The sequence below is a fragment of the Scyliorhinus torazame genome, chromosome 27 (assembly GCF_047496885.1).
Source record: "Scyliorhinus torazame isolate Kashiwa2021f chromosome 27, sScyTor2.1, whole genome shotgun sequence".
NCBI classification, from domain to species: domain Eukaryota; kingdom Metazoa; phylum Chordata; class Chondrichthyes; order Carcharhiniformes; family Scyliorhinidae; genus Scyliorhinus; species Scyliorhinus torazame.
In genome coordinates, this window is record NC_092733.1 from 35,709,424 (window position 1) to 35,728,356 (window position 18,933).

An 18,933-nucleotide genomic window follows, 5' to 3' on the forward strand; every position below is an offset into this window, starting at 1 on the left:
CATATTAAAGAAGCTGATCTTCTGTCTGTAGGGTGGAGATATAATGGCGACGTCACTGGACAAGTCATCCAGAGGATCGGGGGTCACGGGTTCAAATCCCACCACAGCACCCGGTAGAATTTGAATTTGTTCAATAAGTGTAGAATATAAAACTGGTGCCACACAAAAGGTTGTTGCATAAGATAAAGGTGCATGGCATTAAGGGTAACGTAGTAGCATGGATAGAGGATTGGTTAATTAATAGAAAGCAAAGAGTGGGGATTAATGGGTGTTTCTCTGGTTGGCAACCTGTAGCTAGTGGTGTCCCTCAGGGATCAGTGTTGGGCCCACAGTTGTTCACAATTTACATAGATGATTTGGAGTTGGGGACCAAGGGCAATGTGTCCAAGTTTGCAGACGACACTAAGATAAGTGGTAAAGCAAAAATTCAGAGGATACTGGAAGTCTGCAGAGGGATTTGGATAGGCTAAGTGAATGGGCTAGGGTCTGGCAGATGGAATACAATGTTGACAAATGTGAGGTTATCCATTTTGGTAAGAATAACAGCAAAAGGGATTATTATTTAAATGATAAAATATTAAAACATGCTGCTGTGCAGAGAGACCTGGGTGTGCTAGTGCATGAGTCGCAAAAAGTTGGTTTACAGGTGATTAAGAAGGCAAATGGAATTTTGTCCTTCATTGCTAGAGGGATGGAGTTTACGTCTAGGGAGGTTATGCTGCAATTGTATAAGGTGTTAGTGAGGCCACACCTGGTGTATTGTGTTCAGTTTTGGTCTCCTTACTTGAGAAAGGACGTACTGGCACTGGAGGGTGTGCAGAGGAGATTCACTAGGTTAATCCCAGAGCTGAAGGGGTTGGATTACGAGGAGAGGTTGAGTAGACTGGGACTGTACTCGTTGGAATTTAGAAGGATGAGGGGGGATCTTATAGAAACATATAAAATTATGAAAGGAATAGATAGGATAAATGCGGGCAGGTTGTTTCCACTGGCGGGTGAAAGCAGAACTAGGGGGCATAGCCTCAAAATAAGGGGAAGTATATTTAGGACTGAGTTTAGGAGGAACTTCTTCACCCAAAGGGTTGTGAATCTATGGAATTCCTTGCCCAGTAAATGTTTTTAAGATAAAGATAGATAGTTTTTTGAAGAATAAAGGGATTAAGGGTTATGGTGTTCGGGCCGGAAGGTGGAGCTGAGTCCACAAAAGATCAGCCATGATCTCATTGAATGGCGGAGCAGGCTCGAGGGGCCAGGTGGCCTACTCCTGCTTCTAGTTCTTATGTTCTTAGTGTCAGTAACGGTGACCATGAAATTATCAGGGGTCAGTCAAAATCCTGTTGTCTTTTTGTTTCTGTGTCACTCACTCTGCCACACCCAGCCCTGGTCAATATTGACTTTGCAGCTGGCTTTCAATCCTACTCTCTTGTATATTCCTGGAAGGCGAAAATCCACAAAATGGACTAGGACATAAATTACAGGATATAATTCCAGCTGAGATGGGAATTAGCTTCCATTATCTCCACAGGAGATGACAGTTCACCTTTGCATGGCTTCTTCCTTTCAAATGTCTCTCTGAGATAGGGTATAACATTCCATTGGCTCTATATTAGTATCACCCACACTGGGGCAATTCAGACAGTGATTTAATTTACATTCTCTGAATCCCCAGCCATCTTTGGCTTGTATGTCTATTTTGAAAACCTAATGTCTCAATCAAGAGACACTGGGGGAATGGTGAAGGTAGGTGGTGCGGACTATTTTTTTCAGCTTTAATGTCCTCACCTCCCCCCACCACCATCACCTACACCCACAGACCCGTCCAGGTTACAATCTGCCCAGGATGTCACGCTGAAGTGTGGAAAGGTACCTGAGTTCCTGACTTTCATCTTGATTTCTTCCTGCTGGTCCCCAGAGCTGTCTTTCACCATCTCACTTGGCACAGGAATCGATGACCCTTCACAACAAGAGAAAAGGAAATTAACTTGATGTTTATTAAACCCAGGAGTCATCCCACTCTCCTGTCATCAACATACTGCCACTGTCACACTCTCACTGTCACACTGTCACACTGTCACTGTCACACTGTCACTGTCACACTGTCACCGTCACACTGTCACTGTCACTGTCACACTGTCACTGTCACACTGTCACTGTCACACTGTCACCGTCACACTGTCACTGTCACTGTCACACTGTCACTGTCACACTGTCACTGTCACACTGTCACATTGTCACTGTCACTCTGTCACTGTCACACTGTCACACTGTCACTGTCACACTGTCACCGTCACACTGTCACTGTCACACTGTCACACTGTCACACTGTCACTGTCACACTGTCACACTGTCACTGTCACACTGTCACTGTCACACTGTCACACTGTCACTGTCACACTGTCACTCTGACACTGTCACACTGTCACTGTCACACTGTCACTGTCACACTGTCACACTGTCACTGTCACACTGTCACTCTCACACTGTCACACTGTCATACTGTCACTTTCACACTGTCACTCTCACACTGTCACACTGTCACACTGTCACCGTCACACTGTCACTGTCACACTGTCACCGTCACACTGTCACCGTCTCACTGTCACATTGTAACACTGTCACACAGTCACTGTCACTGTCACATTGTCACTGTCACACTGTCACTGTCACACTGTCACACAGTCACTGTCACTGTCACACTGTCACTGTCACACTGTCACATTGTAACACTGTCACACAGTCACTGTCACTGTCACACTGTCACTGTCACACTGTCACTGTCACAATGTCACATTGTAACGCTGTCACACTGTCACTGTCACGCTGTCACTGTCACACTGTCACATTGTAACACTGTCACACAGTCACTGTCACACTGTCACTGTCACAATGTCACATTGTAACGCTGTCACGCTGTGACTGTCACGCTGTCACTGTCACACTGTCACTGTCACACTGTCACATTGTAACACTGTCACACAGTCACTGTCACTGTCACACTGTCACTGTCACACTGTCACTGTCACAATGTCACATTGTAACGCTGTCACACTGTCACTGTCGCACTGTCACTGTCACACTGTCACATTGTAACACTGTCACACAGTTACTGCCACTGTCACACTGTCACATTGTCACTGTCACAATGTCACATTGTAACGCTGTCACACTGTCACTATCACGCTGTCACTGTCACACTGTCACACTGTCACTGTCACACTGTCACATTGTAACACTGTCACACAGTCACTGTCACTGTCACACTGTCACTGTCACACTGTCACTGTCACAATGTCACATTGTAACGCTGTCACTCTGTCACTGTCACACTGTCACACTGTCACACTGTCACACTGTCACTGTCACACTGTCACATTGTAACATTGTCACATTGTAACACTGTCACACAGTCACTGTCACACTGTCACTGTCACACTGTCACTGTCACACTGTCACACTGTCACACAGTCACTGTCACACTGTCACATTGTAACACTGTCACATTGTAACACTGTCACACAGTCACTGTCACACTGTCACTGTCACACTGTCACACAGTCACTGTCACACTGTCACTGTCACACTGTAACTGTTACAATGTCACATTGTAACGCTGTCACACTGTCACTGTCATGCTGTCACACTGTCACACTGTCACTGTCACAATGTCACATTGTAACGCTGTCACACTGTCACTGTCACGCTGTCACTGTCATCCTGTCACACTGTCACTGTCACATTGTAACGCTGTCACTCTCACACTGTCACTGTCACAATGTCACATTGTAACGCTGTCACACTGTCACACTGTCACACTGCCACACTGTCAAACTGTCACTGTCCCACTGTCAACTCTCATTGCCGCACTGGCACTGTCACGCTGTCACACTGTTAACTCTCACACTGCCGACTATCAACTTACACACTGTCACTGTCACATTGTCAACTCTCATTGTCACACTCATCATCATACTGCCAATTTTCCTTGTTGCACTGTCACATTGTCACATTGTCATCAGACTGGATTTGTTTTATTGTCACCGAGGTACAGTGAAAGTAGTGTTCTCCGTACAGTCCAGGCAGATCGTTCCATACATGAAAAAACTAAGGACATACGATAAATGCACAATGTAAATACATAGACACGGATATCGGGTGAAGCATACAGGGGTGTAGTGCTACTCAGTAGAGAAGATGTGTGAAGAGATCAATTCAACCCATAAGAGGGTCATTTAGGAGTTAGGTAGTAGCGGGGAAGAAGCTTTTTAAAAATCTGTTTGTGCGTGTTCTCAGACTTTTGTATCCCCTGCCCGATGGAAGAAGTTGGAAGAGGGAGTAAGCCGGGTGGGAGGGGTATTTGATTATGCTGCCCACTTTCCCCAGGCAGCGGGAGGTGTAGATGGAGTCAATGGATGGGAGGCAGGTTCGTGTGATGGACTGGGCGGTGTTCACGACTCTCTGAAGTTTCTTGCGGTCCTGGGCCGAGCAGTTGCCATACCAGGCTGTGATGCAGCCCGATAGGATGCTTTCTATGGTGCATCTGTAAATGCTGGTAAGAACACCCTTATACTACACCTACCCCACAAAGCCTTTACCCAACACATTTACAACACAAACTTTCTTCACGCGTGACCTCCTTCTCCCCGATCCGTCTCTGAATTTATTAACATCTGGAGACTTGACAACTGGTCCTGATCACGTTCTGGTCATATTTCCAGGGGTGGAGGCCCAGTTACCTTGGGAAAGCATTGTCAGATTGGAGCAAAAACCGGAAATGCCTGAGTTTCTGCCGCTTGCTCCACCTGATTTGCTTCTTCTCCTGTTGGGTGGGATTTACTTATCCCATTCCTCCTGGAGGGAATATTTACTATGTCCTTTCATAGAGCAGACTTGTTTTATTTATCCAGATGTTTCACTGTGTGCTTCTCAGGAGTTAATGTTTCAAACCTTCACTATTCATCTTTTCACTCAGACACCACTCTGGTGAGATCAGATGTTTTTGGTTCACCTATACAGGATCATACCCACCCCCAACACGCACACACACACACACACACGCACACATACACACACACACACACACACACGCACACATACACACACACACACACACACATACACACACACACACATGCATACGCACACACATACACACACAGACACACATGCACACACACATGCACACGCACATGCACACACAAACACACACACGCACACATACATACACACATACACACACACCTACACATACATACACACACATGCACACACTCATACCCACACACATGCACAAACACACACATGCACACACAAACACACACCTACACACACACACATGCACACACATACATACACACACACACATACAGTTCACACAAACACACTCACACTCACTCACACACAGGCACAAGGAAATCTAAAGTTTTACATTATTTGTTTTTATCTCCTAGGATGATTTGGCTGCAGGAATTCAACCATTTCTGCCAAAAGATCTTTTCCCCTGACTGATTCGTAGCTATTTAAAATGTAAAAATAAGCTTGGTTATTTGTGTTCGATCTGAATGCCTACACACCCACACACCCCAAAACACACACACCTGATACACACATGCACACACCTACACACACACCTACATACAGACACACCCATACACACACCCGCACAGACACAGACACAAACACACCCCTACACACATCTAAACACTCACACATACACTACACACACACACACTTCCACACACACTCACTCTCTCACACAGTCACACTCACTCACACAAACACACACCCACATACATAAATACACTCTCACATGCACAAATACACATGCAGACACTGCACACATTCCCGTAGACATAAACACACACAAGTACTCACTCACACACACTCACACATATACACATTCACACATAGACACACTCACTCACTCTCACACACACTCACTCTCACACACACACAGGCAGTGCACAAACACTCACTCTCACACGCACACACTCACACACTCACTCACACACGCTCACACACTCAAACATACACTACACAGATGCACTCACACACACACACACATACACTACACACACACATTCTCACACACACTCTCACACACATCACACTCTCTCATGCAGTCACACGCACTCACTCTCACAAACGCACACACACATACACTACACACTCTCACACAGTCACATTCACTCACACACACAAACTCTCACACACATACACTCACACAGATTCTCACACACATAAACTACATGCACAATTCTCACACTCACACACACACACTACACGCATATTCTCTCACACAGTCACTCTCACTCACACACACATACATTACACACACATTCACACTCACTCACACACACTCTCTCACACACACACATGCATACACTACACACGCATTCTCTCACACAGTCACACTCACACACACACACACTCACGCATACATTACACACACATTCTCTCACACAGTCACACTCACTCACACACACTCTCTCACACACACACACGCATACACTACACACGCATTCTCTCACACAGTCACACTCACACAGTCACACTCACTCACAAACTCTCACACACACACACTCTCTTACACAGTCAGACTCACTCACACACACACACTCTCACACACTCACACTCACTCACACACACGCACTCTCACACACACTCACACTCACTCACACACAGGCACAAGGAAATCTAAAGTTTTCCATTATTTGTAGTCACCTCCTAGGATGATTTGGCTGCAGGAATTCATCCAGTTCAGCCAAAAGATCTTTCCCCCTGAATGATTCTTAGATATTTAAAATGTAAAAATAAGCTTGGTTATTTGGTATTCGATCCAACTTTGCAGGATCTGGTTGTAGGAAAGTGAACCGGCTCCGTTAAAGCACACGGGGCTTTTAAAGACATCAGTTAAATATTCCCCGCCTGATACTGACTCCAGACACTTCCAGTCTCTGCTAACCTCTGAGGCCCTCGCTAAATGGATCATTTTCCTGGGCTGCGGTGCAGTTTGTCCACACATATGGCATTGCTTAGAACAAATGAAAGAGCCTTTACAACCAGTTTTCAGGGATGGCCATAGGGGAGGGGGGGGGGGGGGGGGGTTAATACCCTCAGACACATCTGACTGACGCGTGGAGTTTGGAATGTTTTAAAACCTTACCATCCCCCCTCACTCTAACCACTGCTTTAATATAGAGGGAGTCGGCTCGACACAGAACTTACAGCTCAGGAACTGGCCCTTCGGCCCACCTACTCCTTGTGGTTTTCATAGAATCTACAGTGCAGAAGGAGGCCATTCGGCCCATCGAGTCTGCACCGGCCCTTGGAAAGAGCACCCTACCCAACTGCACACCTCCACCCTATCCCCATAACCCAGTAACCTCACCCAACACTAAGGGCAATTTTGGACACCAAGGGCAATTTATCATGGCAATCCACCTAACCCGCACATCTTTGGACTGTGGGAGGAAACCGGAGCACCCGGGGGAAACCCACGCAGACACGGGGAGGACGTGCAGACTCCGCACAGACAGTGACCCAAGCCGGGAATCGAACCTGGGACCCTGGAGCTGTGAAGCAATTGTGCTAACCACAATGCTGCCATGCTGCCCCTGGTTAAGCATCCACCCTGTCCAAACCCTACACAGTTTAAAGGCTGCTATAATCTCTCTTCCCCTGTTCGCTGCGCACAGTCTGTTTCCTCGACAACCATCACTGAAACAAGATGGAAGATACCCTCCCGGTGATAATGAGCAGAGCCTGCAATCTGCAACATGAGCAGCCCAAGGTTCCAGTGAGACACTGTACTGGAATTCTCAATGTGCAGATCTCTCTCGCGACGATTTTCAATTCATTTAAGTTCGACGTCATTCTCAACAACATTTGCTTGTCAACACGAACGTTGGAGGCCTATAGCGCAGAAGGAGGCCATTCTGCCCATCGAGTCTGTACCGGCCCTCTGAATGAGCTCCCTGCCTAGGCCCACTCCCCCGCCCTATCCCCTGCACCTAACCTGCACAGCTTTAGACACCAAGGGGCAATTTTAGCACGGCCAATCCACCTAACCCGCACACCTTTGGACTGTGGGAGGAAACCGGAGCACCCGGAGGAAACCCACGCAGACACGGGGAGAACATGCAGACTTGGTTGGGGTTACTGGGTTACGGGGATAGGGTGGAAGCGTGGCCTTGAGCAAGGGCCGGTGCAGACACAATGGGCCGAATAGCCTCCTTCTGCACCGTAAATCCTATGATTCTATGACGACATCAGCCGCAGAGCTGTGTGCTGTGTGTTCTGCTGGAAAAGCAAAAGTGAAACTGCAACTGGATCACATGACACACTTTCTTTCTCGTGAATGGCTGGCTGCTATCCCTTAAAGGCGTACTGCAACACCCCCCTTTCTTTTCAAAGATATTTCCTCCCCGCTTTCAACAATCTGTAACTATTTATACAGCAAGGTCATGTTTAGTTACCCTTACAGAAGTGTCTAGAACAGATGAATCTATGGGTCTCGAAAGAGTAGAAGGAGGCAATCTGCTGTGAGGTGAACCTTGTTTGGAGGTTTCTTTAATTGTTCACAGTGATCTATGAGATTGCCATCCTTTGATGCTCCTGGTTGTACTTGGGGTTGTACATTTTTCTTGATGTGGTAGGACTGTGATTGAGGAGCTGGAATGGACTTGATTTGTCCTTGATTGTTCCTCACTGTTCAATGTAATGGATTCACAAGGCCTTGGGTCTGAACAAATCTTTGTCACCTCGGCCAATTGCCACGTACCTTCCGAGGGATCCTGGATATGAACTTGTTGCTCCAACTCAAAAATTGGAAATTTTGTACACATTTTTATCGTGCACATTGGTCAGATTCTCTTGCCATTTTAAAAATTCCTTTCTAGTTTCTGAGAGGATGGAATGGGTAAGAGCCGGTAGATTGATATGTCTAGTCTGCCAAACAGGAGCTCTGCCAGCAATGGAATAGTTGCAATAGGGGCGGCACGGTAGCACAGTGGTTAGCACTGTGGCTTCACAGCTCCAGGGTTGCAGGTTCAATTCCCGCTTGGGTCACTGTCTGTACGGAGTCTGCACATTCTCCCCGTGTGTGCGTGGGTTTCCTCCGATTGCTGGATCCGGTTTCCTCCCACAGTCCAAAGATGTGCAGGTTAGGTGGATTGGCCATGCTAAATTGCCCTTAGTGCTCAGAAGAAAAAAAGTTAGTTGGGGTTACAGGGATAGAGTGGAGGTGTGGTCTTAGGTAGGATGCTCTTTCCAGGGACCGGTGCAAACTCGATGGGCTGAATGGCCTCCTTCTGCATTGTAAATTTTATGATTCTATGAAATGTGTCAACTCTCAGATGTAATACTGCAATGTGCGGTCTGTCGACATTTGAGAATTAGGAATTTCATCGTGAAAATCGTTCTTCAGCTAGTCCAGTTAGATGTAGGGCAATGAGGAGAATAAGTAGTGTGATCAAAATTCCACTTCTCACACATATCCTGAAACTGTTTACCAATAACTTGCGGACTCTTATCCGTAATGATATCTCTCAGCACACAAGAGAGTCTGAGTGTGCGTGACAGTTAAGTTTGATGTATTGTGTAATTTCAGAATAATGGGGTACTTAGTAAAGCAGTCAACGATGATGATGAAGTCCGTGACATAGACTTGAAAGATGTTGGATGCAATTATGAACCAAGGATGGGTAGGAACCTCATATGGAATCAGTGATGCTCTGTGCTGACTTGGCAAATCCTCTTGACATGTCTCGCACCTCTTGGCAATAACTTCAATGTCATTGTTCGCAACCGGCCAATAGACTGTCTCTCTTGTGAGCCCCCTATGTCCAATCTCTGCCCATGTGCGAGTGGTGAAGTTGTTGAATAATATTAGGTCGCAGAGATTCCCGTATGATGACCTGCCTGACTTTAAAAATGACTCCCTGGAGATGCTTAATTCATCACGGTGAGGCCAAAATGGCCTGGCGTGTCAGTGGACATGCTGAACTGAATCAGGCCTTTCCTCACCGATGGTTTTCCACAATTTCTGCAGTCTGGAATCTTTCTCCGTTTCTACTTCTAACTATCAGTGTTTGCGCTGCGCAAAACGTGCCAGAGCAATTGATGGACTTGCAATCTCCTGCAAGTGGTAATGTTTCAGCCCACTTGAAACAGTCAATTTTGTTGAAGCATTTTGATGTTAGATCTTGAACTGAGTTGATAGGAGTAGTTTCTGAGATTGATTTGCCTTGTGGAGTCTGATTAATTCCATGGATTGCCACTAATACATCGGAAGATAGGAACAGGAGTAGGCCATTCAGCCCCTTGAGCCTGTCCCGCCATTCAATCAGATCATGGCTGATCTGTGACCTAACTCCATATACCTGCCTTCGGCCCATATCCCATAATATCTTTGCTGAACAGAAATGCCGGTCGACCTGTGATCGCTGGGGTCTTTAGCACCATGCTGTGACAAGTAGAGTGATTCTACTTGTATTCCAGGACAATGGAGCTTGTTCATTATTAATGAACTGTTGTGTGCTGGAACACACAACATTGCAATGGCAGGTTTTGACATGGCCTTCCATGTCTGTGGATGCGTGTCTTTGAGAATTCACAGGGGTAGGATGTTGGGGCGTGCTCCTGTGTCAAACTGGGGCCAATAATGAGCAACTTTCTCAAGGCGGATAATTTGAACCTTGGCAAACGTTTCAGACGGTGTGATGACATCGATGTTTCCTACGAGGGTCGTTCACCGCTCTTGGTCTCATTGTGCACATCATCCTCATTTTCTGGTTTGTCCATCATGTAGCTATTTCTGATGGGATACCGGAGGGTCACTCTTATTGCTTGAATGTCGCAGTGGAGTACAGCCTGTCTGGATCCGTGCACAGCTCCTTGTAGTGGCACCAACCTTAGCTCTACTGCACTGCCGATGCCAATGGCCTTTTATGGAACTGCTGCAAAGTTGGGAATCTCCTCGGAGCCGAAGGCCACATTTTCCACATGTCCTGTTGGGTTGGGGCGTTCTCGTGAGTGCGTCAACAATTGGGTCGAGCAGACCTTTCTGGTGGGGCTACAGGAATAGGGTGGGGGAGTGGCCTAGATAGGGTGCTCATTCAGCGGGTAGGTGCTGACTCGATGGGCTGACTGGCCTCCTTCTGCACTGTAGGAATTGTATGACTTCTTTGGGAGTGGATGTGATCACCAACTCAGCAAGTCTGCTATATCAGTGTTTGAAATATCACAGCACGCACCCTTTCCTCTGCATCTGTTGGCCAAGTGGTCTATTTTTTGTAGGCTGTTGTTGAATTGTTGTTGGTTTAGCTCACTGGGCTAAATCGCTGGCTTTTAAAGCAGACCCAGGCAGGCCAGCAGCACGGTTCAATTCCCGTACCAGCCTCCCTGAACAGGCGCCAGAATGTGGCGACTAGGGGCTTTTCACAGTAACTTCATTTGAAGCCTACTCGTGACAATAAGCGATTTTCATTTCATTTCAACTCTTATCGTTGAATAGGGAAGTGTAACCTCACATTGAACTGGTCTTCCAATGTGACCCATATCTTCTGGGAATCCTTTACCTCTTCTGCTGTTAATCCTGATGTGTTCGGCCTGCGTAGGCCCTCATCCTCAATTGCTAGGTGCATTTTTATGGCTTGCTTGTCGGTTTCAGACATATCTGAATCAAGAATCCATAGCTCCGTACGCTGTTTAAACGCTCAAATTTGGATAGTAGGGTTAGGTGCTTCCCAGTTCAATCTGGGGAATGTTGTGGACATTCTGACAACATCTCTTTGACCTTCCTTCTGTGGTACCTGGCCTCAGTAACACTGTAGCCACTTCCACAAGCATTCCCGGAGCTCTGCCCACGAGCTTACTGGCTCTTTATCTGACCACGAACCCGGCTCTGTGTCTTCAAAGCCTTTCTGTGCAGTGTGCTGAATGTTGAAAATGTTTATATATATTGTATTATGTGCCAGTTGCCGTCATGTTATTAAAAGAGCTTAGATTAAGGTATCCAGATTATTCCTGGTTTTGAGTTTCATTTTCAGCCCTGCCCTGTGTCTGTTTTTAGTTTCATTTTTAGAGTTCTGCTCTGGGCTCTGAGGAAAAGAGGTGTGTCTCTCAGACTGACTTCTGAAAGCTTCTCTCCCAAGAACTTAATGAATACAATATGAGCCACAGAATGTTAACTTTATTAATAAGTGGCATTTGCCCTGTGAGTGTGGATTTGACTTCATTGAAACTTTAGAAGTAGATGGGAAAGTTAGCTCAAAGACCTTTCTTTATTTTTTAAGAAATGTTAATTGAAAAGCTGTTGTTTCTTGGATGTCAATGGGGTTAATCCTGTGTTAGTAATAAAGTTTGTTTGAATTTAAAAGATCCCTGGTTGTCAGTGGAATTGCTCCTGGGGCTGAAGTATTCCTTCCTCACAGTTTATAAAAATTGTTGGCGTTTCTCCTCCGGTTTCCTGATATAAAGTGGAGGTCTGGTCGGGTATCGTGACAGCAGTTATCATGCTGCGTTTTCAACATTCTGCGACGCTGTGGATCATGCGGTCTGACCAGAACGTCGAGGGTTGTCTCACATGCCATAGAGCACGATCAAATACTGTCCGCCATGTTGTAGCTGCACTGAACCTTACTGTCAGATTTGTTCGATGTCGTTTACTAGAAATCACGGCTAAGGACCATGGGCTGGATTCTTCGTTCTGGAGACTTAGGGGGCGATTCTCCAAAATCGCGCCACTCCAGCCTCCCTTCCCGGCGCTAAATGGGCTCTGCGCCAACCCGCGCATGCGCAGTTGGGCCTTGCCAACCTGTGCATGCGTGCGGGACTTCTTCAGTGTGCCAGCCCCGACTCAACATGGCGTTGGGGTTCAGGGGGCCGGCCGCGCAACAAAGTAGGCCCGGGGGGGGGGGGGGCAGAGGCCGGCCCACCAATCGGTGGCCCCCGATCATGGGCCAGGCCCCATTGGAGGTGTCCCCCTCTCCCCCCCCCCCCCCCCAGTGAAGAAGCGTTTTTCCCTGCCCCGCAGGCCGCCACCCGACCCGAGTTCCCGCCGGCAGCGACCAGGGGTTGGATGGCGGCGGCGGGACCCTGCCGTGTCCGCGCGGCCGCTCGGCCCATCCGGGCCGGAGGATCGGCGGCCCCTGCCGATTCCAGCGGCCCATGGCCGGCGCGAATGTCGCCGATTCTCCGCATGTTGGAGAATCGTGCGCCAGCATCGGGGCGTCGTGGCGCAGTTGCGGCGATTCTCCGGGCTGGCATGGGGCTCGGAGAATCGCGCCCTAAGTCCCCATCCCCGTGAAAACGGTGGCGTTTGATGACAGGAAAATCGTCGTGAAACAACCATCGATTCTCCGTTCCGTGGGGGGCTAGTAGCCAGGCCGTGTAGAGCTCCCAGCTCAAGCTGCCGATAGGGCCTGGAGAATCTCCGCGTCCGCGGCCGCACATGCGCACGGCGGCGACTTTGTGCTTCATGGTGGATGCGGCTCGCGGACTCGCCCCACAAATTAGTCCCCCCCCCCCCCTTCGGCCGGCTTGTGCACCCCTGACTGCCCCCCCCACCCCCCTCCACAGTGCCCCAGCCCCGAATATGGCCCCCCCCGCCCGCAGCCGCCACGCCGAGTTCCCGATGAGTGAGACCACATGCGTCCCACGCAGTCGGGAAGTCGGCCGGTCGGGGGCGGAGCATTGCAGGGCGGGCCTCAGCCAACGTAAAGGGGCCGTGGATACGGCGCGCGGTGAACCCAGCGGGTCCGCCACTTTTCGGTGTGCGGTGCATCGGGAAAGCGACGCCGTGCCCCGATTTCAGCGTTATCGGGGATTCTCTGCCCTGTCGCCGAATGCGATTTCGGCATCGGAGAGTCCAGCCCCCGTTCTGTTTTTAGATGAGGCAGACAAAGTGCGGCTTTATTTATTTGAACTGGGCACATGGCAATATAGATACTAAAACTGTTTCACATGACAAATTACTTTCTTGTGAATGGTCTGCTGCTATTCATAGAATTATAGAATTGCTACAGTGCAGCAGGAGGCCATTCGGCCCATTGAGGCTGCACTGACCCTCTGAAAGACCATCTTACCTCGTCCCAATTCCCCCCCTATCCCTGCAACCCTACCGAGGGACAATTTAGCATATCCAATCCACCTAACCTGCACATCTTTGGACTGTGGGAGGAAACCGGAGCACCCGGAGGAAACCCACGAACACACGGGGAGGATGTGCAGACTCCGCACAGACAGTCACCCGAGGTCGGAATTGAACCCGGGTCCCTGGTGCTGTGAGGCAGCAGTGCTAACCACCATGCCACCTAGCGGCTTTATTCCATAAAGAGTATCACAACACCTGTCTCCCCATCATTTCCTGTCACCTCCATCACTCCCTGTTTCCTTTGTCACTCTCTGTCACTCCCTCTCTCTCTCTTTCTCTGCCGCCCCCTGTCTCCCATATTTTCCCATCACTCCTTGTTTCTCCCTGTCTTTCCCTGTCTCTCCCTCTCTGCCACGTTGTTCACTGTCTCTCTTTGTCACTCTATCTCGCTCTTTCCCCCTGTCTCTTTCTTCCCCGTCTCTCCCTGTCTCTGTCTCTCCCTATCTTTCTCTGTCTCTCTCTCTGTCACTCTCTCTCTTCCCTTCTCTCTCTCTGTCACTCTCTCTTTCCCCCACCTCTCTCTATCCCTCGCGCTCTCCCTCTGTCCCCCATCACTCCTTGTCACCCTGAGTCACTCCCTGCCCCTCAGTCTCTATTGCCTCCCGACCTCAGGGCTACGGATCAGCGCGAGCCCGGGGGCGGGGGGGGTGGGGGTGGGGGGCGGGGGGGGGGCGGAGGAGATGACAGAAACACAGCTGCCTTTTGTCATCTCTGTTGTCCGGCAACTGTGGAAAATCCTTCGGGAACATCTGGCTTTCCTCATCACGACAGGAAGTGTGGGAGGTGTGTGAAGCCTGGGGTCAGCTATCCAATCAGGTTGCGGCGTGGGGGAGGGGTGTGGGGTGGCTGGAACGGGCAGCCGTAAAGATGTGAAACATAAAACTTAGAAACTGTGAGTTGGCCCAAGTCAGCCGTGAAAAACATCCATTTCTACGCTGATCCTGTATCGCGCGCTAATGGCACAAAGCACCCAATTGTCCCAATTACAACATAGCTCCTCCAACCCATTGTACTGGAGCGAGCTCTATCCAAACATCCAATCGCATCATGCCTATGACATCACCTGACCGGGTTGGATGGGTCAGGCTCAGTATGTGGCGTCACATGTTAGTATGAGGCAGTCTGGAGGTGGAAATCCTGTACGCCCTGAGCTCCATGTCCTGGATATCCCCATTGGCGGCGATTATAACTGTGCCTTTTAAAAATTTGCTTCTTGCTTTCACATTTCAATTTACCGCCTTTTCCAGGCGAGGGGTTAATTTTGGCAATGGGGAAACAATATTGAATAACGAGCGAGAGAGAGAGAGAGAGGGAGAAAGACTGCTGGTAAAAGGTGGCTGGAGAAGCAAAATGGCCGTTCAAAATGGCCACCGTCTCCGGAGAATCATTTCCCTGAGGTAGTGTGATTTGGATTTTTTTTTTAGGCAACAGGTCCTAATTTCCCATTCTGTGTCTCTCGTTGAGCCCAAACCTTTGCGATTATCCATCCTGGGTTGTGGATTCATGTTCGACTCCAGAGGCTGAAGCACAAACTCTCACTGGCTCCCCAGCGCAGTACTGAGGGAGTGCTGCACTGGCAGAAGTGCTGTCATCCAGAGGAGGTGTTAAGATAAGGTCCCCTCTGCTTTTTCAGGCCTGTAAAAGCTAACACGGCGTTATTTCCGTTTGGCTCCCTGGCCAATATTTATCCCTCAGTCCGTGGGGTCTTGCTGTGCTCTGATTGCTGTGTTTCCCGCGGCGGTGCCTCGGCGAGTTCTGAGGTTGTTAAAGGCACTCCCTCAATGCAAGGCAGTGGGTTTTTTAACGCCTCAGGAAAGACCCCATGCGGAGGAGGAGAGAAGCAACGAGCTGAGTTCCAACTGCCGACCGCAGAGCCGCACACCGTCCGCGACTCCGTCAATATGCCTAAGTCGAGGGAAGTTGTATCTACGAGCTCAGACAGTGAATCGGATAGTGAGGTTGATCAAAAGGCTAAGAGAAAGAAGTCAACTTCAGTAGAGAAACCAGTAAAAAAGGAAAAAAGTGGAGAAAGTTCTGGGGGTGCAAAATGCACTAAGAGTGACAAAGATGATAACCTATTTCAGACTGGCAAGATGAGATACGTTAGTGTGCGTGAATTCAAAGGCAAAGTTCTAATTGATGTCAGAGAGTATTGGATGAACCAAGATGGTGAAATGAAGCCTGGAAAGAAAGGAATCTCTTTATGACCAGACCAATGGAATCAACTGAAGGAAATGATTCCTGACATTGATGATGCATTAAAAAGGTTATAGAATGACCAGATAAAGATGTACCCTGCTTTTTGTCATTAAACGCGTCCATCTTTAACATTTACTTGTGTTTTCTAAAGAAATTAAGCTTGTTTGTATTGTAATGTTCATAATGTGACTGTTTTATGTATATGCAGTACATTGCAGCTTTCCTATTTAAAAAAAACCTAAAGGGTACACTATTTAGAAAAGTGGTACGGAATTTGTTTTTAGTATTAAAATTTAATTTTAGTTTCTTGATTTGATATTTAGCAACTACCATAATCATGTCTATAGACTGTTGGTTATATTCAGCTAGTCAATAAAAATACTTTCAAGAACAATTTCATGTTTAAATTCATGCAGCTCGACCAAGGTATTTGTTAAAGTATGGTTCAATCAGTGAATCTTCTGGCTATTTCAGATAGGCACTTTTGGCTTTCCCCGGTGGCCTTGCGGGTAAATGTGCCATCAGGTGTAGCAATTAACCATACAAGCCAGACGATCCTGGGGTTGATTTATGGTTTATTCTGTTAGCTGAGGTGCCTTTGGCTACAACAGCAGTTGGGCCGCAACAATTTGCCTCTGCGCCCTGAAACAGGAAGGATGAAAGTCGGTCAGGTTTCCACTTGCGATTGTCATTCACCATCCACTGCTGGAAAATTAACCTGTTGATGCCTGTTAAGGGTTGGGTTAAGCTTACTGTGTTACTGTCCCTGGTTGGAACTTTATGACCCAGGACTAAACATACATTTTGTTTAGACTTGTACATGAAGAATGGCATCTTAATGAATTGCCAAAGAGCTGTGTGTCTGGAACTCCACTCCTAAAAGATTTGGTGTCATCAGGATTGATGGGGAGGGGATGAAAAAGCATTGTGCGTCACCAATATAGGGGTAATTTAATAGTGGTGTGATATCAGTTTTTTTTGCCATTTAAAAAAAAAGTGTACTGTATTTCTTCTCATGGCTTCAGATCCCAATATACCATGTTTTTCTGGAGCTGGGATTATTTAGTGTTTGTCTCCGCCACAATTAATCAAAACTAGCTCTGTCCTTCAGGCAAAAATATTTGTTGGATTCCATGGATCAAATAAATTGATTTAGCTTTGGGTTTTTCAAGCTCCTTGGACTAGTAAACACTTTTAATGGCTTTGTAATAACGAATGGACTGATGGAGGGAACTGTAACTTGTTTAGGTAACTGAATAGCAGTTAAAAAAATTACTATAGCTGTCATTTCGTCCAGCATTTTTCAAAATGTCCCTCATCTGCTCAAAATGCAACTGTTTAAGTAATGGCTACTTAAGAATTTTAAGCTGAAAAAGTGACTGGTCAGTCATAAACCTTGTCACAGTACTTTCTTGAGGTACCACTCCCAATGTAATATTTTCACACAGCATGCTTTGACTATTTTCAGTGTGCTTTTGTATTATTTCACCATGTTCATACTTCTCCGATCTGTATTGAAATATGGTGAAGTAAATAAAGCTGTTGCGGCAACTTGCTCTGAAAAAAAAAAAAAGACCCCATGCCCTCTGCTCTAGTCCCCTGGTCCCTCACTGGACTACACGGCACGCCCTGCAAACTGACAACCTCTCGAGGGCCCGCCTCCCACTTGGGCCGACCGACATCGCCGACCGCAGCCTGCTGACTGCCCTGGGTGGTAAGATCCCAGGTTTTGGCCATCCACGGAAAGCCTGAGGAACCCTCGAACGCCCGAGGGCACGCTCGGGGAAAGCGTGGCCTCTCGCTCCACAAGTGGGACGTGAGGGAGCGGCTCAGGTTGCGACCCGTGGCCACCCAAGCGAGGCCGCCGCCCACGGGCTGAACTCCTGCCCCGAGAGATCCATTCCTGGTGGTGCCGCGACCGTTCACACTGGGCCAGCTGAAGCCATTGGATGGATTGTCGTACCGATAATAAAAAAGGAAGGGTTGTTAAGTCTTTATTGCCAGGGGAATGGAGTTTGTAATGACATCTGTACTGGGGATTGGTGAGACCACACTCGGAGCACTGTGGACAGTTTTGGCTGCCTTATGTAAGGAGGGACATACTTTCGGGAGAAGTTCAGAGAAAGTTCACTCGGTTGATTGCTGGGGTGAGGGCGTTGGTTGTATGAGGAGAGGTTGAGTAAGTTGACTTTATACTCATGCGCGTTTAGAAGAATGAGACATGATCTTATGGATGATTCTGGGTGGCATTTTTCAGAAAATAATTGTGACCTGAACTCCACTTTATGCCCATCCTCCCGCGCATAACCCTTGGTTCCCATAGAATCCCGACAGTGCAAAAGGAGGCCAGGGTTGTGATTGACCAGGGCAGCACCGCGGCACAGTGGCTAGCACTGCTGCTTCACAGCGACAGGGACCCGGGTTCAATTCCGGCCGTGGGTGTCTGTGCGGAGTCTGCACATTCTCCCCGTGCCTGCGTGGGTTTCCTTTGGGTGCTCTGGTTTTCTCCCACAGTCCAAAGCTGGCTAGATGGATGAACCAGGTTAAAAATTGCCTCTTAGTGTTCCAGAATGTGTCAGGTT

The 18,933-nt window shown here is 47.9% G+C and overlaps 2 protein-coding genes and 1 long non-coding RNA gene across 4 annotated transcripts in view; 2 read left to right on the top strand and 1 right to left on the bottom strand.

The window, feature by feature from the left end:
- Positions 1-18,933, bottom strand: part of LOC140403350 (uncharacterized) — a 153,271-nt gene that overhangs the window by 57,805 nt on the left and 76,533 nt on the right. For both annotated transcript variants that reach the window (XM_072491251.1, XM_072491250.1), the window contains exon 2: positions 1,868-1,954. In XM_072491251.1, the coding sequence (XP_072347352.1) occupies positions 1,868-1,928 (61 nt within the window). In that variant the 5' untranslated portion in view covers positions 1,929-1,954. The remainder of the gene's footprint in view (positions 1-1,867; positions 1,955-18,933) is intronic.
- The window catches only part of LOC140403351 (uncharacterized), a 31,258-nt gene that overhangs the window by 5,613 nt on the left and 6,712 nt on the right, over positions 1-18,933 (top strand). The window lies entirely within an intron of this gene.
- Positions 15,985-16,445, top strand: LOC140403349 (activated RNA polymerase II transcriptional coactivator p15-like). Its single transcript, XM_072491249.1, has one exon. It carries the CDS (start codon positions 16,054-16,056, stop codon positions 16,357-16,359), a length of 306 nt encoding a protein of 101 aa, XP_072347350.1. The 5' UTR covers positions 15,985-16,053; the 3' UTR covers positions 16,360-16,445.